At 43.7% G+C, this 20,693-nt stretch overlaps 1 protein-coding gene across 8 annotated transcripts in view; it reads right to left on the bottom strand.

Moving 5' to 3' along the window:
- Positions 1-20,693, bottom strand: part of CC2D2A (coiled-coil and C2 domain containing 2A) — a 133,920-nt gene that overhangs the window by 64,018 nt on the left and 49,209 nt on the right. For all 8 annotated transcript variants that reach the window (XM_078068404.1, XM_078068403.1, XM_078068409.1 and 5 more), the window contains 6 exons: positions 14,941-15,150; positions 13,871-13,977; positions 8,536-8,676; positions 5,464-5,620; positions 4,684-4,913; positions 1,919-2,096 (listed from right to left, as the gene is read on the bottom strand). In XM_078068404.1, the coding sequence (XP_077924530.1) occupies positions 1,919-2,096; positions 4,684-4,913; positions 5,464-5,620; positions 8,536-8,676; positions 13,871-13,977; positions 14,941-15,150 (1,023 nt within the window). The remainder of the gene's footprint in view (positions 1-1,918; positions 2,097-4,683; positions 4,914-5,463; positions 5,621-8,535; positions 8,677-13,870; positions 13,978-14,940; positions 15,151-20,693) is intronic.

The raw sequence follows: 20,693 nt of genomic DNA, 5'->3' as shown, positions 1-20,693 counted from the left end.
CTCATGGTTCGTCTCCCCCTCCGACTACTGGGATCTAGGTAACGGTTGATGTCCAAAATATCAAAGAATATTCACGGCCAAGCGCTAACCAATCAGAAGAGATGCTAGCCACACATGAGAACAAGGTCCTGGAGGCATTAGCCTTGTTCACACACTCTTTAATTGGCTCATTGTGCGAAGGTCCAGGGGATCTTGGAAGTGGGGTCTACGTGGCCAGGGAGGCATTTGGGGAATGCAATACAGAAGTATTTAAGTATTTTATTTTATTTTATTAAAGATTTTATTTATTTGAGAGAGAAAGACAGAGCACAAGCAGGTGGAGAGGCAGAGCGAGAGGGACAAGCAGACTCCCTGCCTAGCAGGGAGCCCGATGCGGGGCTGGAATCCGGGACCCTGGGATCATGACCTGAGCCAAAGGCAGATGCTCAGCTGACTGAGCCACCCATGCACCCCTAAATATTTTAATAATGATGCAGCTGTAATGGTACCTGCAGCTAATGTCAGTTACAACCAATAGGTAGCAGCTGCCTCAGGTACAGTGTTGAGAAGGATTCTGAAGTCCTATCCAGCCTCAGTGCGGGGGAAGAAGACACGATCGAGTAGTCATTTCTTGCAAGGGTGGTGGATGGGAACGAGACATGTGTGCACACCTGGTGGATGCAGACTACGTGGGTAGTGGATGGCAAGCAAAGGCACGTGTGCCAGACATTTGCAACCCTAGCTAACAGGCTATCATAAAAGAGAATTCTGTTAGCGTCATAGAAGAGGATTCACCATTAGAACAGCAAGCTTGGACACCGTAATGGATTAAATAGTGTCCTCTAAAAATTACTGTCTACCTGGAACCACAGAATGTGACCTTATCTGGAAATAGGGTCTTTATAGATGTAATTAGTTAAACATCGAGATCAGCTCACACGGGATTGCAGTTGGCCTAAGTCCAGTGAGAATGTCCTTGTAAGAAACAAAAAAGGACACATAGAGACAGGGAGGTGGCCATATGAAGATGGCAGCAGACTGGAGTGACGCTATAAGCCAAGGGACGCCAAGGGCCACCAGAGTCGGCAGAGGCATGGAAGGATTCTCCTTTAGAGCTTTGGGGGGAGCATGGCCCTACTGACCCCTAGATTTCAGACCTCAGGCCCTCCAGAGCTGTGAAAGAATAAGTATCTGTTGTTTTAAGCCACTAAGTTTGAGCAGCTTAATTGGGGCAGCCCTAGGAAGCTAAATAGGCACAAATAAATATATTGCTAATGGTGGGATTTAGATTAGAGGTGATATTTATTTTGAGGGAATCCTATAACCTGTAGCCACCCCATCATAGCCACCTGTGATGATGGCGGTATTGATTTCTGAGGTATTTCATGCTAGGATCCAGGCAGACAGCGATATTGAAGTACTCCTCCAAAGAAAAAAACCAGGGACCCCCTGCCTCTCATCCCCCTTCCGCATCTCGAGGCACACACTGGAGCACCGTGGCCAGCATTTTCAGGAGGTGAGGAGGAAACAGATCTCCTTCTGCCAAGACCATAAGGACAGACGTGCCCAAGAGGAGGCTGACCTTCTGTTCACCTTGAAAATCTATCAGGACACCAGTGTCGCCAATGGATGACTTAAAACCATCTTGTACCTGGAGTGCCTGGATGGCTCAGTCGGTTGAGCGTCTGGCTCTTGGTTTTGGTTCAGGTCATAATCTCAGGGTTGTGAGATCAAGCCCCATGTTTCCCACTCCGTGGGTTTCCCACTCAGTGGGGAGTCTGCCTCCCCTCCCCCCCCTCTCTGCCCCTCCCCCTACTTGTGCACTCTCTCTCTCTCTCTCTCTCTTTCTGTCTAAAATAAATAAATAAATCTTAAAACCACTCATACCTGTGATCACCAAAAAAATGCTTGGGACAATGACTATAATTAAAATGCATACCTGTAACATTAAACTCTCTGGCCAGTTGAATATCTGCAAATTGAAAATCTGTCCAAAGTGAACTCGGAAGTCTGCCCCGAGTGGTCGACTGTCGGTCCTGGACACTTCCTTGTCGTTGAAGATTACCTTTAGATATATGGAGCGCCTCTTGACATCCTCCCTTCGCAAGACCTCTGCCCTGCAAAGTGAGACCGATCACAGATGGGGTGAGTAGTTTACTAGGGAAAACTGGAGCGTCTGACAAATGGACACTGAACAGAACAAGATACACTGGGGACGACTCTGCCGATCATCGGAGCTCTTGTCACACCAAAACAGCCACGGGTCTCGAGGAGCTTCATATAATAAACTGTGATACGGACTAAGAAAGAGGCACTCAAAAGTCCAGCAGGGACCAAAGAACTGCAGTCCAAGCATCATTCACTATATTATGGTGTCCTTAAATGTTTTCAAAGAAGCCTTATGTTTGCACCCCAAAGTTTTAAGTAAACGGAAACATAGTCCTGTAAGTACAGTGAATCCAATCCATAAGGGACAGTAGTGATGGATATTTGGGTGGGATGTTTTATCCTAAAAATGTAATAGCATATTGTAACAGGTCAAATCCACTTCTCCAAGATTCGAGTTTTTTTTTTTTTTTTTTAACACTTTCCAATGGTGAGTACTCACTGGATGCAGGGGATTAAGAGCGGTTTCTTTTTTTTAAAAGGCCACTTGGATTCCAAAAAAAGATATCCTGGCAAGCGTATCATTCTTAGAGCAAGGAAGTTAAAAAAAAGGTGAAACCCCCAAGAGTAGTCTTTAATTTTATTGTGTATATTTTCAGAAATACTCACCCAGAGTGCCAGTTGTTGGCTAAGTCAATAGCAACTCAAGTTCGGTAAGAACAGGGAACGTTTAGAAAAATGAAATAAAATCCAAAGCACACTCAGGGTTTTTTGGGTGGTGAAGTCTTTTTTTTTTTTAAATTGCAGTGAGACAGGGGCGCCTGGGTGGCCCAGTGGGTTGTGTCTGCCTTCAGCTCAGGTCATGATCCCAGCGTCCTGGGATCAAGCCCCACGTTGGGCTGCCAGCTCAGGGGGTAATCTGCTTGTCCCTCTGACCCTCCCCCTGCTCGTGCTCTCTCTCTCTCTCTCTCAAGTAAATAAATAAATAAATAAATAATCTTTAAAAAAATTTAAAAAATAAATTTCAGTGAGACATACACATCATAATACCATTTTAACTATTTTTAAGTGGACAGTTCAGTGGCATTAAATACATTCACAATGTTGTGCATCTATTCCACTATCCTTCTCCAGAATGTTTTCAGAATCCCAAAGAGAAATTTTGTACCCATTAAACTGGGTGGTAGTTTTAACTCTTTACATCTCAGTAATTTAGGCGCATCCCAGATATAGAATCGCTCCAATGACTTCAACTTGTTTTTTTCTATAAAGGAATTTAACACCAAATTTCAAGAAGTATTCAAGACACCTAAAGACTCGACTCAGAGTTGTTTTATGGTTTCTTCCCAGTAGCATCCTGCTACAAACAGACCTAAGACACCCCCTTCTTTTGCATGGTCCCCCTTATATGATGGTCTGATGAGAAGGGTTGATCATGATCACTAGTTTGGGGTAACTTAGGTTATAGTCCCAAATCCCAGTGAAAACCAAGAAATTTAAGACTGAGGTATATATTCTCAGTCAAAACAAGACTCATGACAAAAGACTGCCAAATCCAGCCCAAATTTTCCCTTTAAAAAAACATGTAATCAAAAAAAAAAAGTGTAATCACATGTTTTGGATTTTTTTTTTTATATGGCATGCTATTTGTGTCTTGAAAATAGCTAATTCAGTGCTGGGGAATAGTTTATTTATGTGTAGTATCTGAATGCTGTGAGGTTGAGAGAACACAAGAAAAAAGCCAGAGTTAAAAAATACATTATTGGTACACTAACATAAGTTTGAAACTGAAGAGGTTGTAGGAAGTTTTATATGGACATTCTAATGAATCCCCACAACCTAATTATTTCTGAGGGTGACTGAATTTATTATATGTATAGATGTATGTATATAAGGTGAAGCTTCTGACTGATTCTCTCTTAAGCATCACATGAATGACTAGAAATGTATTTCTTTTTTTTTGAGAGAGAGAGAGAGAAAAAAAGAGAGAGAGAGAGCACACGTGGGGTGGGAGGGGCAGAGGGAGAGGGAGAGAGAGAATCTTACGTAGGTTCCATGCCCAGCACGGAGCCTAACATGGGGCTCGATCTCATAACACTGAGATCATGACCTGAGCCTAAATCAAGAGTCAGACACTTAACCAACCGAGCCACCCAGGAGCCCCTAGAAGAGTATTTCTACCAAATCTGGAGAATATGCTTCAGATGGCTACTGGGGGTATCCACAGTTCCTCTGGGAGGCTCTCTGGGGGCCTTCAAAGAGAGAAGCTAGCCCCCCTGGGGCAGCTGAACACAAGGGCCAAGGACAGACCTGCATGTCCGTGCTGGGGAGCAGAGAATGTGCTCCCAGTGGAGAGGAGATACCCTGATGTTACAGACAAAGGCTCTAAATCAAAAGCCATGCAGGTACCACCCGCTACAGGCAGCTTCCCTCAGCGTGCTCCTGAGTGGCCCCGGGGATGCCCGAGGTAGGGGAACCATTTGAAATCACCAGAATACGGACAAATATCGACAAGTTCACGTAGTTCCATCTGAGACAGATCTACAGAGTTCATGATTCTCCTGATCACACTGTGCCAGGCAGGGGGCGTCTGCTCACCTGGGACACTGCTCGTTGGGAGTGACGCTCCCCGCCAGGCTCAGCTCCGGCACCAGTGTGGGCTCCCCAGGCCTTCTCCTGCTCCGGGCTGCCCTCTCCCTCACCTGTTGTTCTACCAGCGCCCGATCGGTGGGCTCCGGGGGGACCGGTTTCACAGGCTCCTCCCCGGGATACGGCTCCTCCATCTCCTCATCGGGATGTTCTTGCTTCTTTTTCTTCTTCTTGGCCCTCTGTTGGGTAAAAGGCAATCTTATGTCAAACAGAAATTTTGCAGTTTTGCTTACAACCATAGTCTTCAGAGCCAGATGGACCCGGATGCCGACCCAGCTCCGCCTCAAGCAGCTGTGTGCGCTCGGCCAGCCGCTTGATCTCTCTGCGCCTGTTTTCTCATCTGCAAAATGGGGACAATCACAGGAAGCTGTTCCCAGGGGTGTTGACCTGAGGTAATGCCTGGGACCTAGAAAGAGCTTAAAAATGTTAGCCATTCCGGTGAACATTAATATGGGCTCTAAAGGCCAAGGACACATCTTGAAAGTAAAGTAAGGCTTGTGGGCACAGCTACTGCAGGTTACCTGATCTGTTACTTATTGTGCTTGGATTCAATGTTGCAGGGTTGTGGGTACAAAGTTATATCATTTTCCCAGGGAAGCCCAGAAGCATCAATGCCCTACCTTCAATGGGAGGCAGAGTGGAGCCAGCAGGGGCCCCATGCGGCCTGTCCAGTTTCCCTCCTCCTGTCCCCAAGGTCAGCCCTGCTCAAGGCCGAGGGACTTGACAAACCTGGGCTTTCTTCCAGGCTTTCCATTGCTGGTATGCGGCTCTATACCCTTCCATCTTCCGTTCATACTCTTCCATGAGCTCTTCCAACAACTCACTTATCTCAGCTTGAATTTCTGCCTCATATGCTTCTTCGTCTGTTTTCTGGTCAACTTTTTCCCTTTAAAATAATTTACAGTACCTTGGTTATCTCTTGAAATTAAGTAACAGAGTAATAATAACAGCAAACACCTGTATGGGGCTTGCTATGTGACAGGGCCTCGTCTGAAAGCTTCGTAACTGTTAGCTCTCCACCCTGGGAGGCCGAGATACCACGAGCATCTGCATCTCACAGGCAAGGAGACTGGGGCACAGAGAGATGACGTAACTTGCCCAAGAACACAGAGTTGGTGAGTGGAGGGAGCTGGAATATGAGCTACAGATTGCTACTTACGGTGAAGCAACGATGCCCCCTGAGCTAAGTGATCCAGAGCATACAGACCCAACCAGCAGGGGTAGAGTGTCATCGCAGTTATTCGTGCTGCAAGTCTCTGAGGAAGCACTTCATTATGTTGCTTCTGAGCCTCCGAAACTACTAGTCTGACTTTGGATTGGCAATTTAAGTTTTTCTTTGATGATTCTGCTGATACTTTATCAGGAGCTCTGCCCAGCCCAAAGCCGTGTTTCCCGAGTGTGCTCGGTAGGACATTGGTGCTGGGAGATCTCCTGCCCCAAAAGGTGCTGTGGCCCAATCCACCCGAGATTAGACAAATGTGGTATGTGATTCAGCGTGTGATTCTTCTGGAAGGGGGTGGCAGGCACGCCACACCCAACTCCTCCTCCCCAGCACTTTGGGATCGTTGCAGCTCATTGCCCGGGCTTCCGTGATCCATGCTGTCTGGCCTGCAGGTTCTACTCCTAAAGTTCTTGTTCCTTTTAAGGTTGACACAGATTTGCTGACATTCATGTGGGCCCTGGTGGTTTAGCAATTAGCAGTTCCCTAAGGCACAGACTCAGCGCTCCAGGATACTACGAAGACATCACTTTGGAAACACAGTGGCACTGGAAATTTATAGGCATCGGAGAAATCCGGCTCATAAATTATGCTCCATCTCTGACATATAGAGACCCATTCACTTTGCTCCCTGTTATTCAGAGGCATCCATAAACTAGTGGAAATTTGATGACTTTTGCAGGGAAAAATTTATGCTGTATCATAAGGTGGCTAGGTGAATCAAGAGTGTGAAGGGCACTCCAAAAGAATTTAGGAGGCAGCTACTTATGGGAGGAAGGGGTGTTAAGTATCATGAAAAGTTTCACCTAGAGGTGACCTTAAGGGCAAATTTCCTAAAAGTTTAGTTTATCCTAAACTGAAGGAAGGAAAGAGAAAACAGGTAAATATTTATGTTCTGCTTCTGGGTGGGAGAGGTAGCCTGGGAGATGGAATTCAGAAGCAGGAACCCCGGAATTTCTGGGAGACACCCACAGTTTCTGTGGGACAGACAGAATTTGTCTTTCATCAGCTAATATTAACCAAGCAGATCCTGAGTGGCAGGTGCTCTGTTTGGGACCAGAGATCCAATGGTGACCAGGTCCCTGCCCTCATAAAGCATGATCTTGTGTTTGTCCTGGGAACGGTAGGATGTTTTCCGAGTCTTATGAAAATTACAGCCCTAAAAGAAAATCACAATCTGCAGCTATCTTTGGCTGAAACATGGCTGTCTTCAGAGCAAAGTATCAGATAATTGCCCACGTTTATTACTTTTCATGTCAATGTATAGCACAACACTTACTCTGAGGAAACAATCAGGAAGGGATGAAAACCAGCAGCACAGATGCTCTTTAATTAATATACAGAATATACTTTTGTTGTGATAACTGTCCTCTTAGTCATGTATCAAAGTCTAGTGAATTAGGTAGCAAGCATACTTTCTCCACACCGTACAAAGACCGACTCCAAATGGACTAAAGATGAATGTGGAAGATAAAAGAATAAGGATTATAGAGACAATAGAGTAGAATATCTACTAGACTCAGGGGAAGGATTTTTAAAGCAGCATACGGAAAGCACCGATCGTAAAAGAAAAGATGAACATATTTTATCTGTTTAAAATTAAGAATTTCTGTCATCAAAAAGCAGCAAAAGGGAGTAAAGAGGCAACTAGAGAGTGCACCAACAAAGGCCCCCTGTCCAGGATATACGCCAAATTCCTACCAGTTATGAAAAAGAAACAAAGACAAACAGTCCAGTTCAAAAATCAACACAAGCCTTGAACAGACAGAAGAAATCAAAATGGCCAATTCATGAATGGGAAATATAAGGCCAAGGAAAGTGTAACATCTGACAATAGCAGGTGACATGGATGGTTTGGGTGATAGGGATCTACGGGAGCACCGGTTAAAGTATAAATCAGGACAACCACTCTGGAAAAGTGTTTGGATTTGGCATGTGAGTATCCCCTAAGACTCAACAATTTCACTTCCAGGTATATTTTGGGAAAGCTTAGGCGCATGTAGCTTAAAAGACATGTATAAGGATCCCTAGAGAAGTGCTGTCTGTAAGCTGAAAAACAGAATCAACTCAAATGTCTGTCAACAGTGAAATGGGCAAATTTGTTATATTCATATAATGAAGTATTATAAACAAAGTAAATAACTTCAGCTAGCCATGTGATATTAAGTAAATGAATCTCACATGGTAGTGAAGAATACACTAAAGAGTACAGACAACCTACTTTCATTTGTGGATACATCAAATACAGGTAATATTAAACCACATTTTCTTAGGAATTACACATAGATGGCAAACCTGTAAGGAGAAACAAGGAAATGCTGATCATAAAAATCTGGAAAATGGTTACTCCTGGGATGGAGGAGGCAGTAGTTGGGGTTAGGAACATGGGGGCTGCCCAGATACTGGTAATGTCCTATTTCTTAACCTGGGGAGTGGTTACATCATCATTTATTCATTTTCTTAGTTGTTATTATTACTTGTTAATTATTTATTCATAATTATTTTTAAGCCATATCTATGTTTTATGCATTTTCTCTTTGCATCATATAGCCCAATAAAACAACTATTGAAAAAAAGCTTACTTTCTCAAAACAAGTTTCAAGGGTGTATTCGTAAACCTCTGAAATTCTCGAAGGGATTTCATCTCTTTCCAAACTTTTATGATCGTTTTAAGCAACGTTCGATCTTTTTCTTGTTCAGCATCGCGCAGTTTTCTTGTTTGCCTAGAAGGTAGAATATGTTATTATTATTATTATTATTATTATTATATATTAAAAAGTTATTTAGATGGGTTTGCAATTAAAAAAGAAACTAATAATGCTATAGTGATTGTATATTTAATTTGATACTTACGAAACTTTTTTTTAAAACGATTTTATTTATTTATTTGACAGAGACAGAGATAGCGAGAGCAGGAACACAAGCAGTGGGAGTGGGAGAGGGAGAAACAGGCTTCCCGCCGAGCAGGGAGCCCGATGTGGGACTCAATCCCAGGACCCCGGCATCATGACCTGAGCCGAAGGCAGATGCTTAATGACTGAACCACTCAGGCGCCCTGCCTACGATACTTCTTAAGTACTGGAAATCCAAAGATATGAATGGAAATTTGAAGACAATAGGATGCCAATGTGTTTTGAGAGGTTATTTGATTTTGTTTTCCCTAGGTGAATCTGACTTCAATTAAACTAAATTACCTTCTAAACTTCTTATTAATACTATGTACCCTTAGGCAAATAGCCAACTTTGAAGTTATAAAAATAAGAGGCCCAGTAAACTCAATTCTCATGGACTACATTATTGTACACATAGGAAAGTACGTTGTTGTCCTAGTTAACAACAAACATATTAAAGTCCGTCTCTGTTAACACAAATCACAGATTCTATATTTAGGAGATGAAGTAATGTCACTGCCTGCCTGGGAGAGTTTTCTAACTGGATTAACAATATTTCAGGTTGATTTGAAGAGGCACCAGTTGGAAATGCTTTCACGTTTATTTCCATTATTTGAAGTGTGTGGGAATTATTTAATGCCTTACTTTAAGCCCTCTTATGAATGACAGTCAAATCCAGAACCTAAATGTACTCTATTATGCTATTAATTAATTAATTAGCCATTTTTTCTTTTCTTGAGCAAGTACCAGGTGTCACTCCAGGTGATTCAGAAATGTCTAGGAGATCGGAGGTGTCTCTGACCTCAAGGAATTTACCGTGTAGCTCAGGAGTCAGACACATAGATAAATGACGACGACATACAACATGAGATTTGCCTCAGAGAGTGCCCTTGGAAACCACGGAGGCAGGGTCTCATGAATTAGCACCTCCTGACCTCCAGAAGGAAGGCCCGAGTCTGGAGGCTGTACTTGTGATGACTCAGCCTGTGGAAGTGGTACAGAGAAGCACAGAGGCCTAGGTTTCTAATCATTCAACGGCTGGCTCTGGAAAAGGAAGATGGCGGAAGATGACAGGCAGTTAGTGGTTGGATGGCCAAGATTCGGGACTCTTTGAAGACCTCACAGAAACAAGAAAGCAATGAACTAAGAAACCTTCTTCTTCTCCTTCTTCTTCTTCTTCTTTTTTGAAGATTTTATTTATTTGAGAGAGAGAGTGAGCACACACAAGCAGGGGGGAGGGGCAGAGGGAGAAGCAGACTCCCCGCTGAGCAGGGAGCCCTATGAGGGGCTCCATCCCAGGACCCTGAGATCATGACCTGAGCCGAAGTCAGACGCTTAACCGACTGAGCCACCCAGGCGCCCCAAGAAACATCCTTCTTGCAAAGCAGTAAGGCGTGTGGCTAAGGGCACAGATGTTGCAATCACACTCTACAGTCCTGGTTCTATCAGTTGCTAGCGGCCTGGGGCCAACAACTTAACTCCTCCAAGCCTCATCCGTAAACTTCCTACTAGAACGGTGCCTGACATCTGGTAAGTGGTCCACCAATGCTAGCTGTCATTATCAAGTGGTCTGTTCTTCCCTTATGCCTTTAGCTGCCTCCCCTGCCTCCTTTTGAAAAACTGCAATGTAAAATTATTTTACTGAGTTGTGTGACACCTTAAGGCTTTCTGATATATTTTCTATTTCCTTTTTTAGTACCTGAGAAAACAGTTTCTCAGAAATGTTAAAAAAGAACTCTTAGCAAGAAAAATTTGACATCTGAGCTAAAGAAGAAAAGGAAAAGGCAGTTTTGCTCAGGGAGTCAGGTAACCTGGTGCAGATGGGGGTCCAGAGAGTGGAAGGGGGCTTCACCCCGGAGGGGAAACCCTGGGAGCCACTGGCCTCCGGATGATCCTTCCAACCACAGGACTAGACTCGGATCTCAGGAGAAAAGGCAGGTTAATAAAGAAAACAAAAAGGAAAAGCTTGTGAGGAACTTTGCATCCTGGGAATCTGGGCAGAGGAGAATAAGTAGACAAAGGACGGTGGGAAGGATGGGGGCAGGAGAGGGAAGAAATAGGTCACACCAGGCCGCTCCGGTGACCGTGCCCCTCGCCGTCAAGAGGCCAGGTAGCAGGAGGGGCTTAGCAAGTGGAGGTGCCCGGGCCTGTGGTAAGATCAGCCTCCAAGGAAAGGGGGGTGGGCGAGTGAGGTTCCGTGAAGGGGGGGCAAGGGGCTAGAACAGCAAGAGTGCTAATGTTTTCCACAAGTTTGGCTGTGAAGGAAAATACAGAGAGAAGGTGGTAGCCAGATGGGGATCTAGAGTCATAGTCTTAGTTGTTCAAGTTTGAGTAGGGCTGAGGGTAAAGAACCAGTAGAGAGAGTTAAATACAGTGCTCCCCTCTCTTGCATGAAGACCCATGCTTCCTTCCTTATATAGCTGGTTCCAGTTCAGGGGACAAGCGATGCGGTCAGGACGCCACTTACAGAAAATAAGATGGAGAATGACTGACGTGCTGGGGGCTGAGGTGAGCGGCACCTGCCACGGACTCCGCGGATGCCCGGCGGGGGGCTCCCAGGGACTCTGGTCAGCAGCAGGCCGGGGCCCACATGAGGGGACAGCTGGGAGCAGGCCATCTGCTTAGATTTGTTTTAACAATAGTGAAATACCAGGAAAAGGCTAAAACCCACTCTCTTACTGGGCCAGAAATGCTGGATCACAGAGGTGTTCATTTCCAGGGGCAGTGGAAAGACCGCCCTGGGTCTGCCATCCGCGGGGCACACCCCCCCCCGCCCCCCGCCGGCATGGTCTGTCCATCTCTCACACATTTCTGCCAGTTTTCAAATACTGATGATAAATACGAGTCCCTATAAAACCACTACTGTATTCAGGACAGCTTTTTGTCACTTTTCTTACCCAATGTATGCTGAAGCAAAAATTATTTGCCCAAGGAGGCTGCACTGTGGGCATAAATAAGAATTTTCCTTTTAAAACATACTCTTCATACTTTTACAGTGACGGTATCTCAATATTACTAATTTCCACTTTGCTGGAGGAATTTCCAACTCAAGGCTAGATTGTAAAAAGAAAAGTATACATTTAAAGTCCTTGATTTATAAATTCCTGTTCTAAGAATTCATTCTGTGGAAATACTCATGCACACAGGAATGTCAATTAGAGTGCAGTTTCTATAATAAAAAATAGGAATAATACAAATGTCTATCAACAGGGAACATAACATCTCTATAATGTCAGCCTTTAAATAATGATATAGGGGCGCCTGGCTGGTGTAGCTGGCTAAGCATCCGACTCTTAGTGTCGGCTCAGGTCGTGATCTCAGGGTCTTGGGATCGGGTCTGGGTTTGGCTTTGCGCTCAGAGGGGAGTCTGCTTGCGCTTCTCTCTCCCTTTGCCCCTCCCCCTGTGCTCGTGGGTGCTTGCCTGTGCACACGTTCTCTCTCTAAAATAAATAAATCTTTAAAAATAAGTAATGGTGCAGACCTAGATGTAGTATAAAAGGAGAAGGTCTGAGATGTATTTTACATAGAAAAGCCAGTTGTGAGATGGTAAATGCAACACGATTCCTTAAAAAAATAAAATATATACACACGAACACACCTGTGTATGGATGCGTGAGTATATGCACACATAGGTGAATATACACGTGGAAGAACTAGCAAAAATCTGTTTCTGTGATTTCTCCCGAGGGATGGGACTCCAGAAGAAACCTTCTATGTTGGGTATTTCCTTATTGTTTGGCAACAATCAGGCTTTTAATTTTTGAATTTTAATTATGAAAAATTCCAAGAAAGAGAAAACCCATGTCATAAGTCATTAGGATACTTGTTCACATTTTGTCACATCTACTCAGGGCTTTTGGTTTTGTCTCCAATGTTATAGTCACATTTGAAGACCTCTCGGACTGCATGCTCTTCTCTCCCTCCCTGGGACTGGCATGTGTGTCTTTTCTGTCTGTACCACACACGTGCATACCTACAACAGACAAGCGTTGTGTTGGGTATTCTTTAGGGTTCACGGGCCGTCTCACACGGCAAGTATCCTCTTACACCTGGGTGTTTTCATGCAACATTCTTTTCTCCGTATTGGTACATGCAGATCTAATTCAGTCAATTTAACCGTGCTATAGATGTTCAGCGTTAAGACTACACCAGATGTGGGGGCGCCTGGGTGGCTCAGTCGTTAAGCATCTGCCTTCAGCTCAGGTCATGATCCCAGGGTCCTGGGATCGAGCCCCGCATCGGGCTCCTTGCTCCCTGCTCAGCAGGAAGTCTGCTTCTCCCTCTCCCACTCCCCCTGCTCATGTTCCTGCTCTCTCTGTCAAATAAATAAATAAAATCCTAAAAAAAAAAGAGAGAGAGAGAGACTATACCAGATGTGTTCATTCTGGTATGGGGTCGTTCCCAGCTCCTTACTTTTGTAAATGATGCTGTGAATTCTTACACACTACATGTCTCCATGTGCACACGTGCATGTAGCTCTTAGAGTACACACACACGGGAAACAAAATTTTCTGGGTCCCAGCTTATGGGCATTTTCCACACTTTGCTAGCCTATGGTCAGGCTACCCTCGAAAGTGGTGGCTGTAGGGGCACCTGGGTGGTTCAGTCAGTTAAGTGTCTGCCTTCAGCTCAGGTCATGGTCCCGGGATCCTAGGATCGAGCCCTGAATCGGGCTCCCTGCTCAGTGGGGAACCTGCTTCTCCCTCCCCACCCTCCCTCCCCCCACTTGTGTTCTCTCTCTCTCACTCCTCTCTCTGTGAAATAAATAAATAAAATCTTAAAAAAAATAAAGTGGTGGCTTGTAGCGACGTTTGTTTACACCAGCAGAGTAAGTTACAATATCCTACATCCTCATTCTTTTCTTGGACTTCAAATTTGATGTTAATAAGATGGATGTATCTCATTACTTCATTTGGCTTAATTTCTCATATATTCAGTGCATTTGGAAAAATTGAAAAAGCTTTCAACAAGTACACATCTAACGAGAACAAAAAAAGTAGAAGTTACAATTACAGACTTTACTCACCGAATTTCAGATTTATACTCATTGATGGCTTTTTGGGTTGTATCAAGAGATTTATGAGGTTTTGCTGGATTAAGTTCTGTCTGAACTGCATTTCTTAGAGCTTGGAGCTTAAAAAAATATGGATACAAGTTTTGAGTTAGAGACTCTACCGCCTAAGCAAATTATGTGCCTTGAGCCACCCCCTCCGCCAGGGCAAAATGATGCCAACAAAGCTGTGAATGGGTGCTCAAACATCCCGCTGTTCCCACACTTTCACCACAATGAACTCTGACAGAGAACTCTTTCTTCTATTCTTAAAAAAGAAAAGGAATAATAAAGGACAAGGTATGTTCATCCCTGTTCTGTAGCCCAGATCATTAAGATGATCATGACAAGTGTTGCATTTATGTGTGTGTCTCAGAAATGAGGTCTCTTTCAAGGCTAACAGTGGATCTTTCTGGGTCCTGGATATACAGGGATATTTTTGTGAATAGATCATAAACCTATAGACTCAAAAGGAGGTAATGTGGAATGATCTCTTATTTGGACAGTAGGTTTTAAAGTCAGAGGGTGGGTCTAAAATTGCCTGTAGTCAAAATTACTCAAGAAAATCCCATGGGATGGCATCACATTGGAAGTAAGTGTCACACAGAGAGCCATTTCTTTGAGCATCATCGGAAACAACTGACTCGTGTCTGGGTACCACGTTACGGCAAATTACATGTAAAGATGAGAATGTCTCTAAGGACAGAGAGATTCTCAGGCTGTGAATGGTCTCAGCATCTGAGGTCATGCAAGCAAGACACAGCTACATATCTTCCATTAAATGCCTGCTCCCTGGGAGGTGAGATGACTTGCACCATTTGCACAAACCTTTCTCTTCAAACCAAGCATGTGCCACTGAATTTGCACACATGAAATGTGCATTGTCATAGCCTTCTGTTTGCTTGCAAGGAGAACAGTCTATCACACATCGTAGGCTGAGGGGCATGTGTAAGAGGTGCACGAACATTTGTTGCAGGCTGGTGTTTTTGTTGCTTGGGCTCATCAGAAGAACCAACCCCGTCAACAGTAAGAATGGAAGAGTGTACCTTATCCGTAAGGAATTTTGCCTTGTTTCTCTGCTGTCTTGCAAGGTGCTGGTCATATAATTGGGCCAGCTTGGCTGCCAAAACATGCTCTCGGCTAAAACAGGGATGATGAGTGAAGATTAACCCTGAAATATCAATGTCCAGTTGGAAATTTCCAGAGGGGTCTCCAGATCCAATCATGTGCTGACTTCTGTGGACATATTTTACTGCCTGTTAAAGGGAGCAGAGTATGGGGGAACCCCAGTTAAAGCACTCACTGGATAATGATGATCTAGGGTGGAATGAGACAACAGCCAGATGCACCAGGACCCACAAGTAGGAATATATGAGTTTATTTCTTTTTAGCCATTCCATTTCATATTTCCCACCTCCCCCCCAGATCAGTAGAGTATTAATGTATATTTAGGACTTATGATTTCCTGTAGGACTTCAACACAGTGTATCTTTATTTATTTTAATAAAATAACATGTTTTCTCCTATAAAATAACATTCAGTCTGTCTTTGATGAGAAGACCAACAGATTTTTTGCTTAAAAAAAATATCCTTTTAAAACCGGGATGTGTTTACAAATGGTAGGCTTGAATAGGAATGGATTGACTCTATCTCAGTACCTTCCAGAATATGCTGAGTTGAGTCTCCATTTGCATTTAAAGGGAGGGAAGACCACCCCTGCTGGGATCATATTCCACTGATATTTCATGTCTAATAAAAGCCCTAGTTCTGATCATTAATATCCTTACACTTCACAGTGCCACAATGGAGGGCATAATTTCTTTTCTCTTTCATTCAGATAAAAGGATTCAATTATAACCCACATTTGTGTTAGAAGTTGTTTTGTTTTTTTTTAAAGAGAGGGTGAGCAGGGGTTGGGGTGGGCAGAGGGAGAAGGACAGAATCCCAAGCAGGCTCTACACCCAGATTCCCCACCTGGCACAGGGCTCAGTCCCACGACATTGACATCATGACCTGAGCCAAAATCAAGGGTTGGATGCATAACTGACTGAGCCATCCAGGTGCCCCCGTGTTAGAAGTTTTTCATCTGCATGTGACCACTATGTGTCTTATGATCACCCAGACTGCTGAGATTAATTAAAAAATTTCCACCTCACAAAGACATATACAACTAAACATCATTCTACAAACTTAATCGAAAATTCCTCTCTAATTGTTTTGCTCCTGCTGGTTCTTGCTTTGCCTTTCCTCTTGCCATGGGGTTCCAAAGTTATGAGGTCACTCAGGGTGTGGCTCTCAGGTTCCGTCTGGTACTCTTCTTGGTATGAGTAAGTAATGTGGGCAGCATGGTCCAATTTACCTGAAATGTTACCCAGGACACCTGTACTTCATTTCTCCTTCCCCAAATCTGCATTAGCCCATGGTCAAATGATTGCTGGTGGTCTCTGCCTTAGGCTCAGGTCAACAACGTAAAAAAAAGTTTCCAGGACCCTTGTAGTCACTGGGCTAGACTGCTCAAGAGAGCCCAACTCTCTTCCTATTAAGGAGAAAGACTCCCAGTTCCTTGTCTTTCTTTTTGTTATATTTATGTTATATAATTATTTATTATATATATTTATTTTCTTTAACTATATACTGAGAACGACCATGAAAATAGCGGAAATAATTTCTTCTAAGAATAAATGATATTTATAGAACATATTATTTTAATCTTGAAATTGATTTGATTCTTCATTTTCAATTGAAAACCAAAACCCAAGACTATCAGAGGTGATGCAAATGGATTATCTGCTGATGTTCTCGGTGTGTGTGGAGATGCATGACAATGGAGAAAGAAACTTAAAAGCTGTAGAAGGGCGCCTGGGTGGCTCAGTCGGTTGAGCCACACTTGGTTTTGGCTCAGGTCATGATCTTGGGATCTTGGGATTGAGCCCCCTGTTGGGCTCTGCGCTTAGCAGGGAGTCTGCTTCTCTCTCTTCTCTCTCCTTCTCCTTCTGCCCCTCCTCCTGCTCACACGCTCTCTCTCTAAAATAAATAAATAAATCTTTAAAAAAAATAAAATAAAAAATAAAAGTTGTATAGAAAAAGAATAATCATTGGTGGGATTAAAATACAAGTCTCTATATTTGCTCTGGGAAAATAATAGGAACAGAGTCTGAATCCAGTCCAGAGCCTGCCGTAGATTCTGTGGCTGTTGTTCTGGTCCTCTCTGGAAGCTTTCTCATTCTTGGAAGCTTTCTCATCCCCATCTTCTGGGCATGAGGTGGCGGTCACATGTCCTACTTACAACAGACCAGTTTGTCCTTGCTATTGATAAATGTGAATCTTGGAAGAAAAGAGAGAATCCTTTCCTCTGGAGTTGTTAAGCTTAGATTATCAAAGGTCATATCTCCTAACACATGGAGAATTCTGGTCTGTCTGCAATTGGAGGGAATGAAGCTAGTCAACATTCAAGGAGAACCAGAGAAAAGAGAGGTAGAGACAGCCCCCGAGGTCCTGGTTCCCAAAGTCCCTCCTTCATTTTTATGATTTATCTCCAGATCCTTCCCAGTTTTATGGGCCACCAAATTCTCTCTTTACTTAAGCTGGTTTGCTTTAGTTTTTATCATTTGCAACCCAAAGAGTGTTGGTGAATGCAGTGCTTAGAACATAGTAGGTGACCAATGCTCTGGGAAACATTGATGAGAATGGTGGAGAGGGAAGTGGTAATCCTACCAAGTGGTAATTGACGAGGAGGTTGGAATCATGGTAAATTCCTCAAAATGGTAAGCAGTTTTGCTTCTACACTTATGCCCTTCAGGAATGTCTTGCCGACTTCTAATCACAGAATCTTTCATTTTTTTAAAAAATGTAAACTCTGTGCCCAGCGTGGGGCTCAATCTCATCTCAATCCCTGAGATCAAGAGTCACATGCTCTACCGACTGAGCCAGCCAGGCTCCCCCTGACGGAATCGGTAACACTTGACATTTCTGCCTACCTAAGTACAGTCTAAGGCCATGTTTGAATATTGCTACCTCTATATTCTCTGAATTTAGGACAACTGAGAATATAGCGGACTTTCAGTTAAGGATGGGAAGAATAAAAATAAAAGAAGGAGGGAAGGAGGGAAGGAAGGTAAGATGGAAGGAAGGAAGGAATGAAGGAAGGCAGGGAGGGAGGGAAAGAGGAAGGGAGGGAGGAGGGAGGCTGTTGGGATTGCTTTCAATAACCCTAACCCTACTTTGTCATCAGGATTAAGCGAACTGCATTTTATATTGTTTATGTCTGACGTGCAATGTCCCCTTGGCATTTTTATTTTTTTAAGTTTTGGAATAGTTCCTTCTTAAGAGGTATTCAATTGCATTCTTTCTCATTTGAGGTTTAACTTTGTTCTTTGCGCGATATTGACGCTCTTTTTATATTTCTCTATTTTTAATTGTCTCTCACAAAGGTCTTAATTTAGGAAGAGTAGAATATTCCATTTTTGAAAATTACTAATGGGGGATGGAGGATGGGTTTGGTCAGTCCTGCTGGGTTAGTTCGAGCCTGAGAGCTCTGAGGCATAAATTCACCATTAATGGCCCAGGGAATTGCCAAATCCCGATCCAGCACACGGACTTGGTTTTCCATCACTGGGATGCCAGGGTTAAGCCAGAGCCCAGGAAAGCCGCTATTCTGCAGGAGAGACAGCTGAGGAGAGGAATAAGGAGGGAGTCTCTTCTAGAGACATTCAGCTCAGCTGAATCATTTAAATAACATTCAATTTGTACTTTGATTGAGGTGTCCCTATGTGCCAGCCTCCTGCCCAGTGCTAGGGTTAAAAGAAGAAGAAAACCTCATCCTTGCCTTGAGTCACTTTCAGGCTAGTGGGGGAGGGAGCGAGGAGATGCATTAATAAGCTATCGGTGAAGCCCTCTCGCCCGTTCATCTCCTTCTGTGCTCCTTCATCGTGTCAAACCTCCCAGATGGAAGGTATGTTTGGACATAAGACTAAAAATATAGGCCATATGCATTTAACATTTTTTTCTTAAAGGCAAGCCTGTTACATGGAACAGTGGAAAAAACATGGGTTTTGACATTGCACAGATCTGAATAAATGTAGGAAAAGGTAAAAGTTGGTAAAAAAATAAAATTGTGAAAATATTAATCGAGAAAGAGATGTATTATGTTTTGAATCACTGGAAGGTTCCACAACCACATTCCCCCCAAAAGACTGAGGTATACAAGTCCACAGTGAATGTAACAGGTAATGTGTAATGGGGGAACACACAGGGGGAATAATATTCCCTCCCTCTAATTTAAACCCTTCTGCAGCCTTCCCATGCACTCTAACATATCCTTTGCTCTTTGCTATGTCCAAAGCCTGACCCTCTAAGAAATGACCTTGGGAGTCTCCAGTCCCTTTGGTTTTCTCCCTTCTCTAACTTCTTTTGCTCTGTGATGCTGGACGACCAGCCCCTCCGAGGGGGACATTCTCCTTATCTCCTTCCCCATTTCTGCACACAAGATGGGAAGATCTCCCCTCTCACAGGTATTGGGAGGAAACTACCCTGCTTCTCTTCCCATGCCCCATACTCATGGCTCTTTCCCCAGAGAGAAGGAAGAACATGACTAGAGAGCCAGCTGGAGCCTGAGAGCCATTGGTCCGGGTTCTTTGCTGCCCCTTCTTAGCTCTCTCCCGAGAGCCTGCTTACTGGCCCCGTGTGTTCTCCTCGGCAGTCCCCATGGTGAACTCACCAGGGCTGTGTCTAGACAGGAGTGGAATTCATGGGAGATGGAGCAGGAAGCCCATCTGGTCTTGGGTTCCAGTGGCCTTCTGCTGTCCAGTTCTACCCTGTGTGCGACTGATCTCTTCATCCCTCTCTGACCCCTGTGCATTTCTCAACTAGCTCACAACCTCTGAAGCAGACAGATAAGATTAATTGGCTCCCTTAATACCCAACTCAACATAGTACTTTCTCTTCTGTTTTCTCACTGTTACCCATAATTTAGTGCCTCATTATATCAGTGTTTCCTGCTGAAACGGAGGGAAGGTGAAGGGGGACTGATGTATTACTGGATATGTGCACAAGGGGATGACTGTCTTGGTCACTAATTAAATCACGTATCTGTCATGTAAACAAATAGATGACAAATCCCTCATGGACTGTGACTTGGGTTGATGCTTGTTTTGTGATCATCTACTCCCATGATCACATTTCTGCACAAAGTAGCCACTCATTAATACTTGTCTATAGTAAATTTCATAGACATTCACAATTTTAAAAAAGGGCATACAGTTACATCATCTGAATACAATGATCCTCTGAGGTAGAGAAGATTATTATTATTCCTATTTTTCAACTAAGAAAATGGGCACACAACAGACACATGAAAAAGTGCTCAACATCGCTTGGCATCTGGGAAATCCAAATCAAAACCTCAATGAGATACCACCTCATACCAGTCAGAATGGCTAAAATTAACAAGTCAGGAAATGACATATGTTGGCGGGGATGCGGAGAAATGGGAACCCTCCTACACTGTTGGTGGGAATGCAAGCTGGTGCGGCCACTCTGGAAAACAGTATGGAGGTTCCTCAAAAAGTTGAAAATAGAGCTACCATACTATCCAGCAATTGCACTACTGGGTATTTACCCCAAAGATACAAAAGTAGGGATCCGAAAGGGTACGTGCACCCCGATGTTTATAGCAGCAATGTCCACAATAGCCAAACTGTGGAAAGAGCCAAGATGTCCATCGACAGATGAATGGATAAAGAAGATGTGGTATATATATACAATGGAATATTATGCAGCCATCAAAAGGAATGAGATCTTG

The sequence above is a fragment of the Halichoerus grypus genome, chromosome 3 (genome assembly GCF_964656455.1).
Source record: "Halichoerus grypus chromosome 3, mHalGry1.hap1.1, whole genome shotgun sequence".
Taxonomy (NCBI): domain Eukaryota; kingdom Metazoa; phylum Chordata; class Mammalia; order Carnivora; family Phocidae; genus Halichoerus; species Halichoerus grypus.
This window is presented reverse-complemented; position numbering and strand designations above follow the sequence as displayed.